The sequence below is a fragment of the Aethalodelphis obliquidens genome, unplaced genomic scaffold, assembly GCF_003676395.1.
Source record: "Aethalodelphis obliquidens isolate GAN/ISIS:26980383/991018 unplaced genomic scaffold, ASM367639v1 scaffold20, whole genome shotgun sequence".
Lineage (NCBI taxonomy): Eukaryota > Metazoa > Chordata > Mammalia > Artiodactyla > Delphinidae > Aethalodelphis > Aethalodelphis obliquidens.
The window spans coordinates 27,945,379-27,964,470 of NW_020837964.1; the positions used below are offsets into that span (position 1 = coordinate 27,945,379).

General features: G+C 44.2%; 1 protein-coding gene across 4 annotated transcripts in view; it reads right to left on the reverse strand.

Annotated features, from left to right (window-relative positions):
- Positions 1-18,678, reverse strand: part of NUP93 (nucleoporin 93) — a 102,807-nt gene extending 84,129 nt beyond the window's left edge. For 2 of the 4 annotated variants that reach the window (XM_027119853.1, XM_027119851.1), the window contains exons 1-2: positions 18,563-18,678; positions 4,238-4,430 (exon numbers count right to left, since the gene is read on the reverse strand). In XM_027119853.1, coding sequence (XP_026975654.1) covers positions 4,238-4,416 — 179 coding nt within the window. In that variant the 5' untranslated portion in view covers positions 4,417-4,430; positions 18,563-18,678. Of the gene's footprint in view, positions 1-4,237; positions 4,431-12,287; positions 12,412-18,562 lie in introns of those variants that run through there. The other 2 variants (XM_027119852.1, XM_027119850.1) reach the window with 2 other exon arrangements.
- Between the last annotated feature and the right edge of the window lie 414 nt (positions 18,679-19,092).

Consider the following 19,092-nt stretch of genomic DNA (forward strand, 5'->3'; position numbering starts at 1 on the left):
GTGACAGATGGTAACTAGACTTATTGTGGTGACCATTTTGTAATGTACAGAAATATCGAGTCACTATGCTGTGCACCTGAAACTAACATAGTGTTGAAGGTCAATTATACTCAACTAACAAAAAAAAAAAAAAAAAGGAATTGTTTCGGTCATTCTAGGTTCCTTGAATTTCCATATGAATTTTAGGATCAATTTACAAATTGCTGCAAAAAAGCCAGCTGGGATTTTGATACGAATTGCATGTAATCTATAGATCAATTTGGGGAGTGTTACCATCTTAATAATATAAAGTCTTCCAATCCATGAATATGGACTTTCTTTCACCTGCTTTCTTAAATAAATGATAAAGTACTATACCCTTTCCTCCACCTTGCATGTTTATTTTACTTAACGATATGGCCTGGAGTCGCTCCATCCATGGCAGTGTATATTCTCGTTCCTTTGTGCTACTGAAAAGCTATGCACATGTACCAATATTCAACCAGTCCCATATTGATGGATGTCAGAGTTGTTTCCAACTTTTGCTATTACAAATAATGCTGCAAAGAATAACCTTGTGCACACATCTTTTCGTACTTTTGCCAGTGTATCTTTGGGAGAGATTCCCTGGAAGCGGGACTGCTGGGTCAAGAGTAAATGCACTAGCTATTGCCAAATTCTGTGCCGCAGGCACTCTATCTCCACCAGAGATACATGAGAACGTATCCAGTGCCTAGTGATTTTAAGGCATACCAGGACTGGGAACCTTGGCATTTAAAAATTAACTATTAGAATTATGAGAAGAGAAAGGTCATCCAAGTGGCTGGTGCCTGGAGGAACTGTGGGCCTGTGCAGTGCATATGCAGAAGTCCTGATGGGGGAGGCAGGGAATCTAGGGTAGGGATGGTTTTACAAATAAAGGCTGTACCAGAAACTTTCAGCTTCTAAGGGTGGAAAAATCCAAAGGTTCCCTGCCCCCAACCTGCCCCAATTTTTGTACGCCAGGCAGCTTCTCTTGAGCACAGAGCCAGAGAGGCTGGAGTCAAACAGTCCAGTCCCAGGAGAACAGAAGGACAAAAGCTGTTCTCAGTCAGTATACATGGGGAGCAGAAAAAAAGTCAAGAGGCTTGAGTTAGTCCCACCAGTCACTTACTGACTGAAAATCCTGGGTGCATCACTTTTCCAAGCTTCCTTTTTCTCCTGCTAACATGTGAAGGAAAACCCTGCCCCTCTCACCTCTCAGGCTTGTGAAGACCAGTCAAGAGAGCACCTATTATAAGCCTAGGGGAACTGAAAGTGCCTTACAAACGTGAGGGATTCTCACTGCCCAAGCTGGATTTGAGTTCTGGTGTGACTGACCACTTGCTATCTGACTCTCCTCAATTATAAAACAGAGACAGTAACACTTATTTCACAGGGTTATTTTAAGAGGAAAGTATAAAATGCATGTAAAGTACTTGGCACAATGTCTGACAAACAGTAAGTGCTTTAAAAGGTAAGTTAGTACGAGCATAGTAAAGTTATAATCTGCTGTTTAACTTTGGGCAAATAAATGTTTATACATGCTTTGCTTGAACATGAAGAAAAGTGTGAAAGAATAAGTAAATTAATAACACTGATTACCTTGGAGGGTAAAGTTAGGGAGAGAGAATGATTGCTGCATTTTTCTTTGTACACCTCTAGGTTGTTTGGCTTCTGAGCTGAATGGAAAAATCCAATGAGGCATCTCCAATGAGAAAAAGGGGGGATGCAATTGACGATGTGTACCCAGGGAGGGCTTCACAGCTAGTGATAATATTCCATGTCTTAACTGTGACATGTGCACAGGAGTATTCATTCATTTTCCTATTATTTACACCAGGAGTCAGCAAACTTATTCTGTAAAAGGCAGACAGTTAAGTGTCTCAGGCTTTGCCGGCCATACAGTCTCTGTCATCACTACTCAACTCTGCTACTGTAGCACAAAAGCAGCATAGACAATACATAAACAAGTAAGTGTGCCTGTGTTCCAATAAAACTTTAACAGGCAGCAGGTTGGATTTGGCTCCTGGGTCTTAGTCGGCCAACCCCTGATTTATACCTTTATATATGTTATACATATGCTTCTTTATGTGTGAAGGTATTTTACAATTTAAGAATATCACACATGCAAAAAAGCCAGCAAATCTGTTCCCTAAAATGAAAAATCCAACAAAGTCTATTTAAACAAATGAATTTCAACACAGAACAATTCACTCTTAGGTCTACAAGCTAATCTTAAATAAAATCTTGAAGACAGAAATTTTTTTCAAAATTTATTTCGAGTAAGAAAATTTTCCCTATTCACTTCTCTCCTCTGCCCTCATCCTGTACTGAAATATTCACATCACACTTTATGTCTCTGCCTATCAAGGAGATGGAAAAATACAGTCATCAGCCCTTTGGTTTCTTTTTGAGCACCTGCCCCACCCTATACCCATTCTTTCAATGTTCCAACTTCCTCCTCCCTAAAATGATGAATTTAAGGTAGAAAGATATGAGGAAGAATGGAAATTTACAAGAAAGAGAGCATGACTGATAATTGTTCCCAAGAAAACATTTTCCCTTTTTGCTCTTAATAGGCTGTAAAGCTAATGCAATTAAATTATAACTATAGCAACTCAGCTGGCATCACAGTCCTTTCGCTCCAGCAGCATCCTTTCACACAAGCAAAAGCCTGCACGCTAAAGACCCGGGGTAACTGCAGGCAACCAGCAGCAGCAGCAGTAGGAGCCTGCACGGAGGGCAAGTTAGCAGAAATGTCTAAAGGCTGGATGGGGTGCTGAGGAAAAGTGTAGTGGAGCAGTTGGCTGCATTTAGCTACAAGGCTGGATAGTGAAAAACCCCTGCCAGGGTTCCCCTGATTTGCCTTTACCAATACCAACAGAACACAAACTAACTAGTATTTTAATAAATAAAATTCTGGGGAGGCCTACATAAGAATTTCTACAACATCCTTACTGACTCAGCAGAGTAGCCAAAACATTCAGCTCTCAAGATTAGTTGGGAAAAAAAAAATGTAGCCCTTATACTCACCCCCTGTGACATTTACTATGTATCCAAAACAATGTCCCCACCTTAACACCAGCACTTAGGTCTTATCAAGTTTAAGGAATGAAGACTGAGCAGATGACTGACGATTTCCCATACAGTATTTCCCACAGAGAATCTCAGCCACTTTCCAGACCCAGCAAGGTCACCAGTAACAGCACCTCTGCATCCTCCCATGACCCTTCCATCAGGTCTAAAGGAGCATACACTCTGGAGTCAACCTCACTGGGTTTGAATCCTGACTCACTACTCACCAGCTGTGTGATCTGAGAGAGTTACTTGCCCTTTCTGAGCCTTAGCTGCTCATCTGTAATACAGGGACCACAGTCCTACTATTTGTTGTGAGGATTAAGCAAAATCTTACTGATGCAGAGTAAGTAACCAGTAAATCACATTTCTTATGGAAAGAGGCGAGATTTTTTCCTGCCTCACCAAATAGTAAGCTTCTTGAGGGCAAGGACCATGTCTAATTCATGGTTGTAGTCCCAGAGACAGCCCAGGCCTGGCACAGTGGGGATCCCAAACACATGTCTGTGGAATCAACAACCCAAAGCATGTTGTGAGGCAGCAGCAGCCACTGGCCAGTCAACCTGCACTTTTCTCCTGCTGCACTCTCTTGAGGCTCACCCACTTTCCTCTTCTACAATCAACTGGCAGCCACTGCATTTCCAAGGCCTTTTAGAAGCAGCCTCTGGGGTCGCTGACAGTAAGCAGACAGGATCACTCCTCACTTGGATGGCTTCTCATCACTAACTGCTCATCAGTTTCTTCCAAGTACTCTTAAAAACTCTGCTCATCACTGGGCCCTCTCTGGCTTGGAGGGTAACATTTATCTGTGTGACCCACATTTACCAATATACTACGTGAGCCATTTATCACCAACAGTCAGTGAACCCAAGCAGGAACGACTGGGACGGTTTCTGTATGACAAAGCCCTTCGCCCTTTCTCACCCTCATCATCTCTGCCTGTGATAGGGACTCGCAGCTTGGTCAGGCAGACAGGCTGGAAAACCCAGGAGGCAGGGAGACAAAGCAAGGCTGCTGACCTGTTTATAAAACCTCTCTTGAATTCCTGAGACTCTGGCTTGTATCTGTCTTTTACAGACTACATCCAAATTCAAGGCAGGAAAGAAGCAGATCCTGCCCCCGAGCCACCCAGCACCAGTGCTGCCTCCCCACCAGTACTCACGCCTTGACATCTGCTGTCTCCTGGGATGTGCGTGTGAGGGTACGGGAACGCAGGCGCTCGCCTGCCTGCTGGATCTCCTGTAGGTTCCGTTCCACATGGGGAAGCTCTGAGATGCCCTCGGTCTCAGCGGCAAGCTGTTCAGCTTGCTGAAGGAGCTCACCAAACCCCTCAGTATCCATTGGAGATGCAGATCCTAGGTGGGGGAGAAAAAGGAAGAGACCCAAATCAAGAGGAAAGATAGGCTTCAAACACTGCCTGAACCTGTCACAAGCTTAACAAACACTAGGACTTTTTGTAAACAGACAAGGAGACAGCTCGTCAACAAGCAGGATTTGTTCCTGAACATAGCCCAAGAACAACAGTCCTGACAGAGAAAATGAGTCAGACTGAGAAGAAATAGATCATTTCTGTCCATACTGACAGCCCCAAGATTGATTTCTGCCACCAGAACAAACGCAAAGATATTAAAGCACAGATCAGGATTCCTGCCTCACTTCAGACTCAAAGCCGACAAGGCAACAGAAGCCATGGTGGCAACCTCTGGGAGGCGTAAAGAACCCTCACTCAAACTTCCTCTCCCTCCACCTGTCTTAGACAGAAAAACACCTCCACCCGCAGACGGCTGGCAATTTATATGGCCATCTCATCTCATATGATTCCCAAAGAACCCCATGAGGACCCTGAGAAGACAGAGAAGGAACTCCAGTCCACAGAGCTCAGTTCTGTGCCTAGAATACTCTCTGCTGCAATGAGGCTGAACTGAAACCAGAAGAACACAGGTCTTCTGACTAATCCCATTAGTCTCCTTCGCTAACATAAAAGACAGTCTTTTTAAATTCATGTCCAAGTCTCCATTCACTCATTCTTCAGCTTTATCTCTGAGAGCAGAGATCCATGTCTGCTTATTATATATGACATTCAGAATATGACTTAATATACCTACTACTTTTAGAGATACTGTTGCAACTAACAATTATATTAATTTAAGTAGCAGCTGGCTTCTAGACCATGAATATTAGCAAGATCACCTGTTTCTCCAACAACTGAGAAAAGCTCTGTGAACAATGTTGATATTTAATGCATATATGATATTTAATGCATTTATGAATCTTCTATATACTGTACCATCCTTGTATAAGGTTCACAACTAAGAGAAGTTTTTAACTCCTACCACTATTTAAGTCAACAGAAGATAAATAGTATCAACATCATTTTAAAAAATTACATCGCTAAAAGGTTAACAAAATTATTATTTATTAAAAAAAGAACAATATTCTTTAAATAGTAGCTCTTGATTATATTTTTCCCCTTTGTTTTAAACCCATGGCTTCTATTGTACTTTAGAAATCCCTGTGGTCTAGAATTGTAGTTACAATGTTAATGTAATATATAATTATATCTCAGCTATGAAGCTCAGGTTAATGTTAAAAGAGCATGGTTTCCACCATAAATCCACAGCAGTAGAATAAGGACTTTTAAAAATGAACATTAAAGGACATTAACTTTAAAGGCAAGGGCACAAGGTTAAAACAAAAATAGCTCAGCTGGAGTAAACATGAAGATATTTTGGTATTCTTTATGAAGTGCCAAGCTGACTTTAATCTTTAGACAAAAAGTCATATACACTACAACTCTTTACCTAAAGTTTCTAGATAATCATTGTCATTTTTTTTTTTTTTAAACTAATAGAATCAAGCTGTAACTGGCCACCTCTACCTGTGAGAAAATGTGGATCACAGATTGAGAAGGTATTCTCAGGGACAGAAGAAGAAAGAAGCAGAGAGTATAATTAAACGATGGCTCCTGCTTGATGGAGATATGTTTTTCCTCAGAAACCTATAGGGCCAGTGATGTTCTATGAACTACCAGAAACATGGTCACTCACCAGAAAGAGGAAAAAAAAAGAAATATGCTGCCTCTTACCACCACACTTTTTTTTTTTTTTTTTTGCGGTACATGGGCCTCTCACTGTTGTGGACTCTCCCATTGCGGAGCACAGGCTCCGGACGCACAGGCTAAGCGGCCATGGCTCAGGGGCCCAGCCGCTCCACGGCATGTGGGACCTTCCCGGACCGGGGCACGAACCCGCATCCCCTGCATCAGCAGGTGGACTCTCAACCACTGCGCCACCAGGGAAGCCCTCCCCACACTTTTTTTTTTACTCTAAGATAAAAATAATTTGTCTAACAGAGCCAAGGAGAAGGAAATACTTTTTTTCCTTCATAAGGAAAATTCTGGAACTCCCTGAATAAAACAAAACTTTTTTATGTTCAAAAAAAGAAGAAAAATAAAGGAAAAAAATATATCTATCATTTCACGTAACATTTCCATGTCAGACAAATTCAGACAAAGGAAATGCTCAACTTCTCAAATGACTTGCCCATACAAAGATTTAAAGTGATGGATCTGAGGGTAATAAATGCAAAATAAAAGTCATGATTTACTTTAATATGGTCCAATAAATATGATTTTTAAAAGTTAACTAAATAGAATTATTTTGACCATAGTAAAATAAAGGCTGAATCTCTAAACAACATCCTAAACTTAATATGCCCCAAACTGAGCTTTAACCTTTCATCTACAAAACCTGCTCCTTGGCCTGCTCCAGTCAGTTGCTTGGGCCAAAATCCTTAAGGGCCTCCCTGACTCACATCCCACATTCAAATAGGCCAACAAAGCCTTTCAAATCTACCGTCAAAATGCACCCAGAATCTACCTCTTCCCACCACATTCCCCCACCCAAGTCACTCTCACCTCTTCCTGGCTTCCCGGTTTCAGCCCTTGTCTCCTACAGTGTCTTCTCAATCCAGCGATCAGTGATCCTTTGAAAGTCTGATCACATCCATCCTCTGTTTAAACTTCTTGTACAGAGTGAAGTCCTACAGAAGCAAGCCATCTCTTCTTACCTCCTAGACTCATCTCCAGTCCTGTCCCGCTTCCTTTCCTGGGCTCCAGCCACCCTGGGGCCTCCTTGCTGGTCCCCCAGTGCGTCAAGCACATTCCTGCCATAGAGGCTTTCTTTGTACTCCTTACTTCCTCTACCTGGAACGCACTTCTCCCAGATATGCTCATGGCTGATTCCCTATCTCTCTCAGCTAAACTGTCAGCTTGCCTCTGATGCCGACCTATAACAAAATATTTACGAGTGCAACCTGCAACCACCCTCAGCACTCCCCCCCACCCCCAGCTAGAATGTAAACTGCACAAGGATAGGGTTTTTTGCCTGTTTTGTTCACTGAGGTACCCCAGGTTCTTAGAACAGTGCCTGGCACATAGTAGGTTCTCATCTGTTGAATGAATGGGAGTTTTATTCTTCCGTTTGTGGAGACTGTTCTTCTTGAAGGCTTCCTACACACTCTTGCCAAATCAGCACCCACTGGCAAGCAGAGACCAAAGCAAAAACATTCCCTTCCGACTACCAACTGATACTTAACATTTCTGAGGCTGCACAGCATAAGGCAGAGACAGTATAAATGGCATGAATTCAGATCACGCTTGGTCCAGACTAGTGCTTTCCCTCTAAATACCCAGACAAAAACCCAGTGATATTTTAGAAGAAACAGCCCAGTTTTCAGGTGAACAAATTCCAAACTAAAAGAACAAATATACATACAGGAAGAACTGTGCTATATAAGTTTAGAGTAGAAAATAAGCTTGTTCCATGTCTGTCTGAGAGAAGAGAGAAATGTATATGATACCATATTTGGGAAAAACTGGATCTGTCCTGCATTATAACTCAACCAGTGGAAACTGATTTACAAAAAAGTTATCAAAGTTTCCAAATGTATACTTTGATGTAGTCATCATCTCATTAAAATTTTTAAACATATGGTTAATTTTACACATTTAAAGATGATTTTTAACCCTTCTGCAAAATAAATATCAATTTAGCCACAAAATATAGGGGTTAAACAAACTGAATATCAATTTTGACCCAAGATACTGAAAACTGATCATGAAAATAACCTCACTAGCTTTGTCCAATAGTGAGAACCAGAATGATTAGCCGGAGCGGAGGTGAGAGGGTGAAGTCCAAGCTCTGTGTTGGGAAAAAAATCTGGCCAAGACACACGCAGAGACTGGATGCCAGCTGCACCCCTGGGGAGCTATGGAGGAGGGAGCCAGGAAGAAGCCACACTGAGAACCCACAGAAGTGGGATGTGGAACAGTCAATGCAGCAAAACTGGGGCTGGACCGGAAAAGGCCAGCAAGGACAGACAGCACTAAGACTCCTCTCTGTCAGCATGACTCTGAGCCTGATTGTTGAGTGGCCTCTGGAAACACCGAAAGGTGCTTCAGAGAGCATGGCAGGGTACGAGGGCCCTGAGCAACAAACTGCTCTCCGTGCCTCTTGGCAGAAGTCCTACTGAGCCTCCACAGACCTCCTCAAACACCCGGGTAAGCCTTAAAATGAAGGGCAAACTTATCACTGCTGTTAGAAGGCAAGACTGGTTATCCTTTGGTGGGGGGGTGGGGGGTGGGGGGGAACAGGAGGAGGCAGAAAGGAGGCTTCTGGGGGGCTGGTAACTTTGTTTTTTTATTCTGGGTGCTGCTTAATAGTGTGTTCATTTTAAGACATTCACTGAGATAGACTCGTGATTTATGTACTTTTCTGACTGTGTATTGCACTTCAATAAAAAGTACCCCATCAAAATGAAGGACAATGACCCACTGTTTTTCAGAGGTTGCAGACACCCTGCTATATTAGAAATGGTGGGACTTCCCTGGCGGTCCAGTGGTTAAGACTGTGCTTCCAATGCAGGGGGTGCAGGTTCAATCCCTGGTCTGGGAACTAAGATCCCACATGCTCCACGGTATACCCAAAAAAATTTTAAAAATTAAAAATAAATAATAGGGCTTCCCTGGTGGCGCAGTGGTTGACAGTCTGCCTGCCAATGCAGGGCACACGGGTTCGAGCCCTGGTCTGGGAGGATCCCACATGCCACGGAGCAACTGGGCCCGTGAGCCACAACTACTGAACCTGTGCGTCTGGAGCCTGTGCTCCGCAACGAGAGGCCACGATAGTGAGAGGCCTGCGCGCCGCGATTAAGAGTGGCCCCCGCTCGCCGCAACTGGAGAAAGTCCTCCCACAGAAACGAAGACCCAACACAGCCAAAAATAAATAAATAAATTTTAAATATATATAAATAATAATAATAAATAAACAGAAATGGCGAATGCTCTTAGTGGGAAGTTCCCAAGATCCAGACCTCTTCACCACACCTAGAGGATGATGAGAAATTAACTAGGGGAAAAAATTAAAGCCACGGCTTTAGAGAGACAGCTCTCACCTAGAGCTAAAACCAAGGACTGGGCAGACTTCCATTTCTTCAAATTAGTCAGCACTCACCTGTCATTCACTGTCCAAAAAAATGTCCCTTCCAGGCACATAAACATTCTTAACAAAGAGAAAAAAAAAAATCTCCAAATGGCATATAGGATGAAATGAACTTAAAAAAAGGGCAGAGCAAAAATGCATCAAATAATTTTGGTTCACTTGCTATTAACATGTGTCTTAATTATGAAAAATATGGTCATTTCCACATTCCCAACATAACCATGTTAAATATTTAATCAAGCCAAAAAAGAGTAGTGTAGTATAATAAGAAATATATGTGGTCTTTGTCCCCAAGTTCCTGGCACACAGCTTCTAAAACCCTTGGAATGTCCTGAAGTTCTGAGTCTTTTGTAACTCACAAGGAACCCCTTTTAAGCACACCTGAATGTATGCAATTGAGGTAAATTGGAAAGGTTAAGCTAGGTGGCCTCAGGATGGGGCTGGTCACCAGAAAGACCAAGTGATTAGAGAGTTGGAACTTTCAGCCTCACCCACCAACCTCTGGGAAGGGGAAGCAAGGGCTGCAGATTAAGCTCTATAAAAACTCTTGGGGGCTTCCCTGGTGGCGCAGTGGTTGAGAATCTGCCTGCCAATGCAGGGGACACGGGTTCGAGCCCTGGTCTGGGAAGATCCCACATGCCGCGGAGCAACTAGGCCCGTGAGCCACAACTACTGAGCCTGCGCGTCTCGAGCTTGTGCTCCGCAACAAGAGAGGCTGCAACAGTGAGAGACCTGCACACTGCAATGAAGAGTGGCCCCCGCTCACCGCAACTAGAGGAAGCCCTCTCACAGAAACGAAGACCCAACACAGCCATAAATAAATAAATAAATAAATAAAATTTTTTAAAAATTGGATCATATATTCACCTTTCTCTTTAAAAAAAAAAAACTCTTGAACAATGAGATTTGTTGAGTTTCTCAGTTGGTGAATGCATCCACACGCTGCGAGAATGGTGCACCCCGGTCCACAAAGACAGAAGCACCTGTGCTAAGGACTCTTCCGGACCCCGTCCTATGTACCTCTTTACCTGGCCATTCATCCTTCATAATAAATCAGTTGATTTACCTCGGGGATAAAACCCAAATAATTTCCTCATCTCTAAAGAGGAGATGATAATGCTTACCTCCTTCAAGGGGTTGATGATACACAGAAAGTATTATTAACTCTCCTGATTTATATCACTGTAAAATGCTATTTTAGCTTTTTCCCAAAGTTGCCAAGTTGGCAACACTTTGTCAATTATAAATGTCTCTGCTTCAAAAAAATCTTCTAGCAAATATATGATACTAAATTATGACATTTAATCACAGCTTCATATCATTCAGTAAGAACTTCTGGGAGACACCTGCAATTTTTAAATGTACAATTTTTACATTCCCCACTATCAAATATGGTTTTAATTATAAATACAAATTTCCACAATGAAGGTGTGATTCAAAAGAAATTTAGCATTGAATTTCAAGTGGAAATCTTGCCCTCAAACTTATTATTAATTAGTCTGCAACAGGATTAAAACACAAGAACAGTGTTCAATGTCCAACACCAAGATTAATGAGGAAAGCCTCACAGGAGGTGTCAAAAGCTGAAGACTGGTTCTGCTCTCCTCTCTTCTTCTGAATACATAAACTATGGTTAAATGACAGCATCATTCTACTTTGTACTATATCTGTCAGCTGTCAATTACAACAACCAAAAGAAAATTACATCCTAACAGATACTATTGTTTCAGATGCCTCTAGAAGACAAAAACAATGATTAACAACAACAAAAAAAGTGCTGTTGGATTAACTCTTCATAGTCCTGTGAAACTAAGTAAAAGAGTTAGACCTAATCATTATTCAGAAGGTAGACTTCTGGAGAAAACAAAGAACTACTTTTGCAAATATGTTCCTATAAAAGGGTTTCATCTTCAAGGAATTCATGGAAAAGACTCTGACAAGTACAGGTTTCTGGTAACTGACTATACTGCTGAACTGAATGAAAAAGCATTTTCAGAACTCTAATGGAAAACTCATGAATTCATAAAAGTGCTAACAAAAGATCAAGATGAAAAAATAATTAATTACATGGGACTGAGTGAACTGATGAGGATGATTATAATTTTTGTGACTTTCTGTTTGAATAAAAAAATAAAAAATCCCACAAGGACTCAGAGGCGAAAAATATACAAATCAATTTTTACTGAAAAATAAAGGAGCTGTTACAGTGGAGGATTACTGGACTGAATGTCAATATTATGACATAGTATGAGTGTGTTTCGTGTTTGGTAAATGCAGTCATTATTGCTTTTGTTGTGGTCATCCATTTACAATGCTTGGTGTCAGTTTATTTATCTCTTGTAAAAATAAAATACAGTGTGTGTGTGTGTGAAAAAATTTTCTTAATAGCTGTTCTCTATTTTAAGTAATAGATTTATTTGTAAACATGTTGTAAATAAATGCTATTGGTTGAAAAAAATAAAATAAATAAATAAAATAAATCTAAAAAAAACACAAAAAAACAAAGAATTAAAATAAATTACCCTAGACAGAAGAGAAATTAAAGACCTGAGTGATTCAGTACAAGTATGGGCCTGGATGACTCAGTGTTTGCAGTAAGGAGTGTGTAGTATCAGCTTTCTTGATACATAACACTTGTATTATTTCATCTTCAATGAGCAAAGAGAAGCAATCTGGCATCACACAGAAACATAAAGTAACCACACAGCCTACCTTCTGACAAATTCTTGGAGTAGAACTGTGCACCCCTTCCTGGCTTTGCCCCGCATCATCTCTCTGACCCTGGGACCGGCCCTTCCTCATCTCTGGATCCCAGTTTCACCACCGGTGAGAGGAAGGGGTTGGCTCAGGTGATTTCTAAGGTCCTGCCCGCCGTGAAGAATCTACAGACGTGGGATATTTTAATTCAGTCTTTAAACTCACTTAATGAATGTGTCCTTGGAAGGAGCAGCCCCATTTTAGCGGTGATGAAAAGTATCTGTATAAAGAACCTGAGGAATGATACAGGCCCCATATTACAGCTGGCATAATCGGGGGCAGATCACCAAGTCTACCTCCAAAAGGCTCTGGCTCGTCTCTCGAAACCAACGGTTCTCAGCTGGGGGCAGCTTTGCTCCCCAGGGAGCACTGGCAATATATAGAGGCATTTTTGGTTGTCACAACTGAGAGAGAGAGGTGACGTGCTACTGACATCTAGATGGCAGAGGCCAGGGATGCTGCTCAACATCCTATGATGCACAGCACAACCTCCACAACAAAGAATTATTCAGCCTAAAACATCAATTGTGTCAAGGTTGAGAAACCCTGCTGTAAACTAAGGAAGGCTTCTTGTCCTGAAAGCCATGACACCAGCATCACAGGCACCAGGAACCCCGGGAAATATATGCATACATTTTTAAAAAAATATGAGAAGCACTATAGTTGTTATCAGATTCTAAAGTCTGAGTCCCCTGCCCCCCCCCACCGACCCCAAATAATCTTAAAACACTGTATATACAGAATTATACCATTTGAGTTTTTAATGGTGGTAGTCATTCCCCGGTATACCACACAGCAATGGAAAAGATCAAACTAAAGCTACATGGAACAATAGGGATAAATTTCACAGACATAAGAATGAACTAAAGCACCAGACACCAAAAAAAGACACTGCATGATTCGATTTATATGGATTTTAAGAAGAGAAAAAACTAATCTGTGGTGCTAGAAATCAGAACACTGGTTATCCGGGGGGTTGGTGGGGATGGGGAATGACTGGGAGGAAGCACAACAGAACTTTTCTGGTACTACAGACTGAAATGTGTCCCTCTAAAATTCATATGTTGAAGTCCTAACCCCCAATGTGAAGGCATTTGGAGAAGGGACCTTTGGGAGGTAATTAGGTTTAGATGAGGTCATGAAGAGGGGGCCCTCATGACAGGATCAGTACCCTCCTAAAAAGAGACACCAGAAAACTGCTTCCTCTATCTCCCACCCCTACTCCACACACACATTCACCCAGGAAAGTACATGTGAACACACTTGAGATGGTGGCCACCTACGAGCCAAAAAGAGAGAGGGTCTTCACCAGAACCCAACCATGTGGCACCCTGGTCTTGGACTTCTAGCCTCCAGAACTGTAGAAAAACAAACTTCTGTTGTTTAAGCCACTCAGGTCATGGTGATTTATATGGCAGCTTTCCTTCATTCATTTAACAAATACTTATTGAGCATCTACCACATGCTAGGTACTGTTTGTTCAAAGCAATGGGGATGGAGCTATGGAAAAACCAGACAAAGTTCCCCAGCCTCAGGGAGCTTATGTCTATTAGGAGACAGACAATAAAAATGCATAAACATATAGACACATGATGCCAAGTATTGATAAATGCTATGAGGGAGGTAAAACAGGGAAATGCAGCAGAGTGGATGGTAGGACTGCTTTAGCTGGGGTGTTCTGAGAAGCTTCTTTTAAAAGGAAACCTTTGAGCAGAGACCTGATTGAAGTAAGGGGGTGAGCTATGTAGATATTTGGAGGAAGAATGTTCTTGCCAAGGAAACAAGGCAGAAGTGTAGTTTGCATAGTTGAAGAGCAGGAGGCCACGTGGCTGAAGCACATAATCATGGGGAAGGGTGCTGGGAGAAGGGGTTGGGACAGGGTCAGATCATGTCGGCTTCCCAGCACCAAGGACTCTGGATTTCAGCCTACTTATGACAGGAGCCAGTGAAGGGTTGAGCCTTCTCTAAGGCTCATTCCCACTGCTGTGTGGAGAACAGACAGGGGGCTTGAGGGGACAAAGTAAGAACAGGGAGACCAGTCAGGAGGCTACTCCATCACCCAGATGTGATACCTGAGACCTGCGTGGACCAGGGTGATAGTGGTGGAAGAGACAAAAAGTGGGTCTGATTCATGGATACTATATTTTAAGAGTAGATTTAGTGTAGACATGAATTGCTGATGTAGAGTGTGAGAGGAGAAAAGAAGTCAAGGCCAATGCCAAGGTTTTAAGCCTGAGTAACTCAGACCATGAAGGTGCCATTTACTGAAACGAGGGAGACAGGGAAGGGAGTAAGCCTGACATCACAGGGTTGCCGTGAGGATGCATTAGATTATAGAAGTAAAGCCCATGGCAGAGACCTGCGCACAGCCAGAGCTCAGGAAGTGATGGTTGTCCTTTTTTTCCACTGTCATTGGTTCCTTCTAGGATTTAGGTCTCTCCTTCCCTAAAATAATTCCTCATCAGTAGGGGAAACTGGGTGAGGGATACAGAGAACTCCGTACTATCCTGCATGTGTTCTATAAATCTAAAACAAATCTAAAATAAGAAGTTTATTTTTAAAAACTTCCTCGACCCCGTGTCCTCCTCTGGCTCCCACTCCCTTCATAAAGAGACGGCCATCCCCTGTCACACGTCATTCATTCATCACCACTGCCATCTAACTTTTGCTTGCCTGCCTCCCATTTCCTGAACTCCCCAGCAGTCACCACTGACCCAACTGCCAAATCCAATGGACTCTTCAATCCTTCCTTTCTCACAGCCTTTGACATCCTAACCACTCCTTCCTTCCTGAAACTCTCTCTTCCCAAGACGTGAAGACTCCACCTTCTCCTGGGTCTCCTCCTCCTCCTCCCTCTCTCAGCCTCCTCTGCTATGCCTCCTTCACCTACCCACCCCTCAAATGCCAAGCTTCTATCCTTGGACCTCCTCTTCTCACACTATATATTTCTCTGGATAACATCCACTTGAACTTCAACTACAATTCCTACCACAGCCATTCATCTCCCAGATGGCTACAGACCTCTCTGAATCCGTTCACATACACATGTGCATCCAAGAGAACCACACACACACTCCTAAGCAGGCAGTGCCAGGAGGCTCAAGGCTGCCTTTCCATGGACCTCGGACGCCTATCTGGGCCCAGGCAAGGACACTGACCTATCAAAACAAAGGTGACTTCCGTATCTCTCTGTCCAGCCCAGCTCTCTCCCAGGGTCAATATTTCCAACTGTTCACCTGACATCTACAGCTGGCTGACCAGTGGATGCCTCAAACTACATATTATCCCAAACGCTTCACTTCTCTCCCCTCTTAGCTGCCACTGCCACCACCACCAGCACCACTTCCTCCTCCTGCATTTCCAGTCTCTCTTGATAAAACAATTAGCACCAGTCAATTCAGCCAGAAACCACCTCAGGCTCCCTTTCCTCTCCAAACATCCAATCTCCAGGTCTATCTCCCAAACCTTTCGGAAAGTCGAACCCTCATCTCTTTTGCCCCCACTCTAACCTCACGCTCTTCTCCTGATTACCTCAACAGTCTAAGCCTTCTTGTTCCTCTAACCTACACTCCCCTTGGCTAGAGAGGTCTTTCTGAAACGTTCCCCTGGCTTTATACCCTCAGGAACACCTTCCATCTCCTACAGAAGGAAGTGCTCATGCGTTGACACGGCCAATAGGGGCACCATCCAAAGAATGGGCACTGCCACCCTTACCATCCTCATCTCTTACTGCCTCCCAGCAAAGATACCCTAGCAATTCTCTATTCCTTGGGATGCCTCATGCTGTTTCCTCCCTTCACACACTGGCACATACAGGTGTACACTCTGCTAGAACACAAACATACCCTGGCACATGGGAACTCCTGTGTACCTTGCAAAGTCAGCTGGGACAGTCCTACCTACCTCAAACCCCTCCCACACTATTCTCAACCATCTATTACTGTTCTTCCCTGGCCAGGTGAAGAGTTGTGATGATTTTATTCCCAAGTCTGTTTCTCTCTCTACATGGAGAATTCCTGTAGGGTGAGGTCCACAGACTGCTCAGCTTTGAATTCTCAGCTGCTAAGTTTGGTACAAACTTTAAAAAGTTACCGAATAAAATGTCTGCTGAATTAAAGTGACCTGTTCCCTGAACATACCTCATGTCCTCACCTCCAGGTCTTTGCTCTGACCCCTCCTTCTCCTTGGCATATCTATCTTTCTCTACCTTATTTTCTACCTCAGCCCATCAAGAAGCAGGTTTAGACACTCAAGTTCACCACATCTCTAATGTTCCCACCTCAGGGTATTTGCACTTGCTGTTCCCATTCCAGGAATGCTCTTGCCCGAGATACTCCCCTCTCTGATTTCAAACAGGTCTCTGTTCAGACATCCTTGCCCTCTTTTTAAAAAGGCCCTGCCACTACATGCTACCCCTGCGGGCTTATTGCTGATGATGTGCTCCACAGAAACAGCAGCTCAGTGAGCACAGGCCTATCTCAGTCACCACTGGATCCCCAAGCCTCTAACAGTGTCAGGAACATGGATTTATTTTCTATTTGTCGAGCACCTACTGTGTGCCAGGTCTAGGTGCTGGGGATACATCAGGGAACAAAACAGATAATGTTCTAGAGGGGGAAAACAAACAATACACAGATAAATGAGTAAAATATAAGAACGACTAAAGCAATAAAGGAAGATAGGAAGTGGGGAATGTCTCACTAGGTGACCCTTGAATAAAAACCTGAAAGAAGTGAGGGAGCGAACCATATGAATATTGAATCGCAAGCACAAAGGTCCTGAGGTCGGAGCATGTCTGCCATGCGGAAGGAGAGGGTAGCAGAAAACGAAAGTGGGAAAATAACAGTGGGTCAGATTATGTAAAGCCATATAACTCACTGTAAGGAGTTCATCTTTAAATGAGATGGGGACCCACTGGAGGGTCCTTCTATCTGCTGTGCTGAAAATAGAGGCCAGGGCAGAAGCCAGGAGACCAGGTGGGAGACTATTTCAATAATCCAGGAGAGGTGATGGTGACCTGGCCCAGGATGCCAAGCATTGGATGTGAAGTAAGAAAGAAAGAGAGCAGTTAAGGATGACTCAAAGGTTAACGGTCAGAGCCTTTTACATTACTGAGAAAAAAAAAAACAGCAAGAAAAGCAGTCTGGGAAGAGAAGTGGAGGGAACCTTGCTAGCCCTATCTTGAAATGTTCAGGTTGAGTTCCCTACAAATCATCACAGTGGAGATATTAAAGTAGGCAGCTGGATATAGGTCAAGGGAGAGGCCCAGGCTAGAGATATTCATGTGGGATCTGTTAACCTAATAAACAGGTATTAAGAACGATGAGCCTCGAGTGAGATCACCACGAATAAAAAATGAAAATGTCCCAAACACAAATTCACAAAGAAGAATAACTGAAAGAAAGAAGGATACGATGCCCAAGGGCACCCTCTCACAGCCCCCAAACAGAACAGAAAGGTGACCCTTGCTGAAAAACATTTTGGTCTAAACAAATCATAACCTCTCATCTCTTTTGCCCCCGACAGAGGGGCAAACCTGGACCAGCAACTCTGTCAATGGGTCGTCCAAACTTGGAACAAAGACCCCTGCGGTCGGCCCCGTAATTTTTAAAAAAGAGACCCAATAAATGCAGGCATTGCCTTTGCAGAGGATGCGGTGCTGTGGGCCCAGAGAAAAGTGCGGGCCACCTCCAGGTTCTAATCACTAGTATCTCCCTGCATGGGATGGCGCATTGCGCTGGATGCAGACAGAGGAGATAGGCCAAGGCTCACAGGGTAGTCCCTTTCCCGGGAGGGAAACGCCTCCCGATAGAGTATCCCCGAGGAGCGAGCGAGGGAGCTGACAGGGCGCGGTCAGGAAGATACCAGGCGGAGTGTGGTGGCGGGGAGGGGCACCGATACAGCCAAGGGTGGACTCGCAGGGCAGGGGAGGGGGCGTGGCGCGCCGGCAGAGCGCTGTAGTGGGACAGGAGGGTCGCCAGGGGGCCGAGGCTCCGCATTCAGAAAGAGAGCAGATAGAAAGCACTCCCGGAGCGCAGCCCGACGCTATAATGGGGGGCGGTTCGACAGGGCGCTGTGTCGCAGGCGTCAGGCGTGCCGGCTGCCATGAGGCGAACGGGAAGTGTGAGCAGCACGGCTCCGAGCACGGGGACCGGGCTCCGCCCAGCCTCTGGACCTTAGGTTCAAGGACCTGCCCCGTGTCGAAAGGACGGAGCCACAAACACCCTTACCTGGCGTTGCAGCCGCGTCAGCCGCTCAGGTCCGGGTTAGAAAACGCGGCGACCGCGTCTCGCGCCGCTCGCCCGCGCTTCCTGATTGGCCGAGACCGGCCTTCCCAGAAGACCCCGCGCGGCGCGCCGCCAAATGAACTTTATGGAGACCCGAGGAGGAGGACACGGACATGGGCGGGGCTTGGGCGGGGCTTGGGCGGGGCCTTCGACAGAGCTGTCCCTCCCCACACGCACCCAGCCACCGCCCTCACCCCTCCCACGTGGTTAGAGTCGGCTCCTGCCGGAGAAAGCGATCCCACAATTGCCTGCGCGGATTTCTTACCCTTCATTGAACACCATCCGAGTGCCAGGCACTATTCTAGGTACTGGGGGCATAGTGGCAGCCACGGCAGACAAGATCCCTGCCCTAATGGAGTTCTCAAGCTGGTGGGGAAAACAAAATATAATAAATCACCTCCAGTTTGTAAGGAGGGCAATGACGAGAAAAGCAGTGTGATGGGAAAGAGAATGTGGTCAGGGAGGGCCTCTCT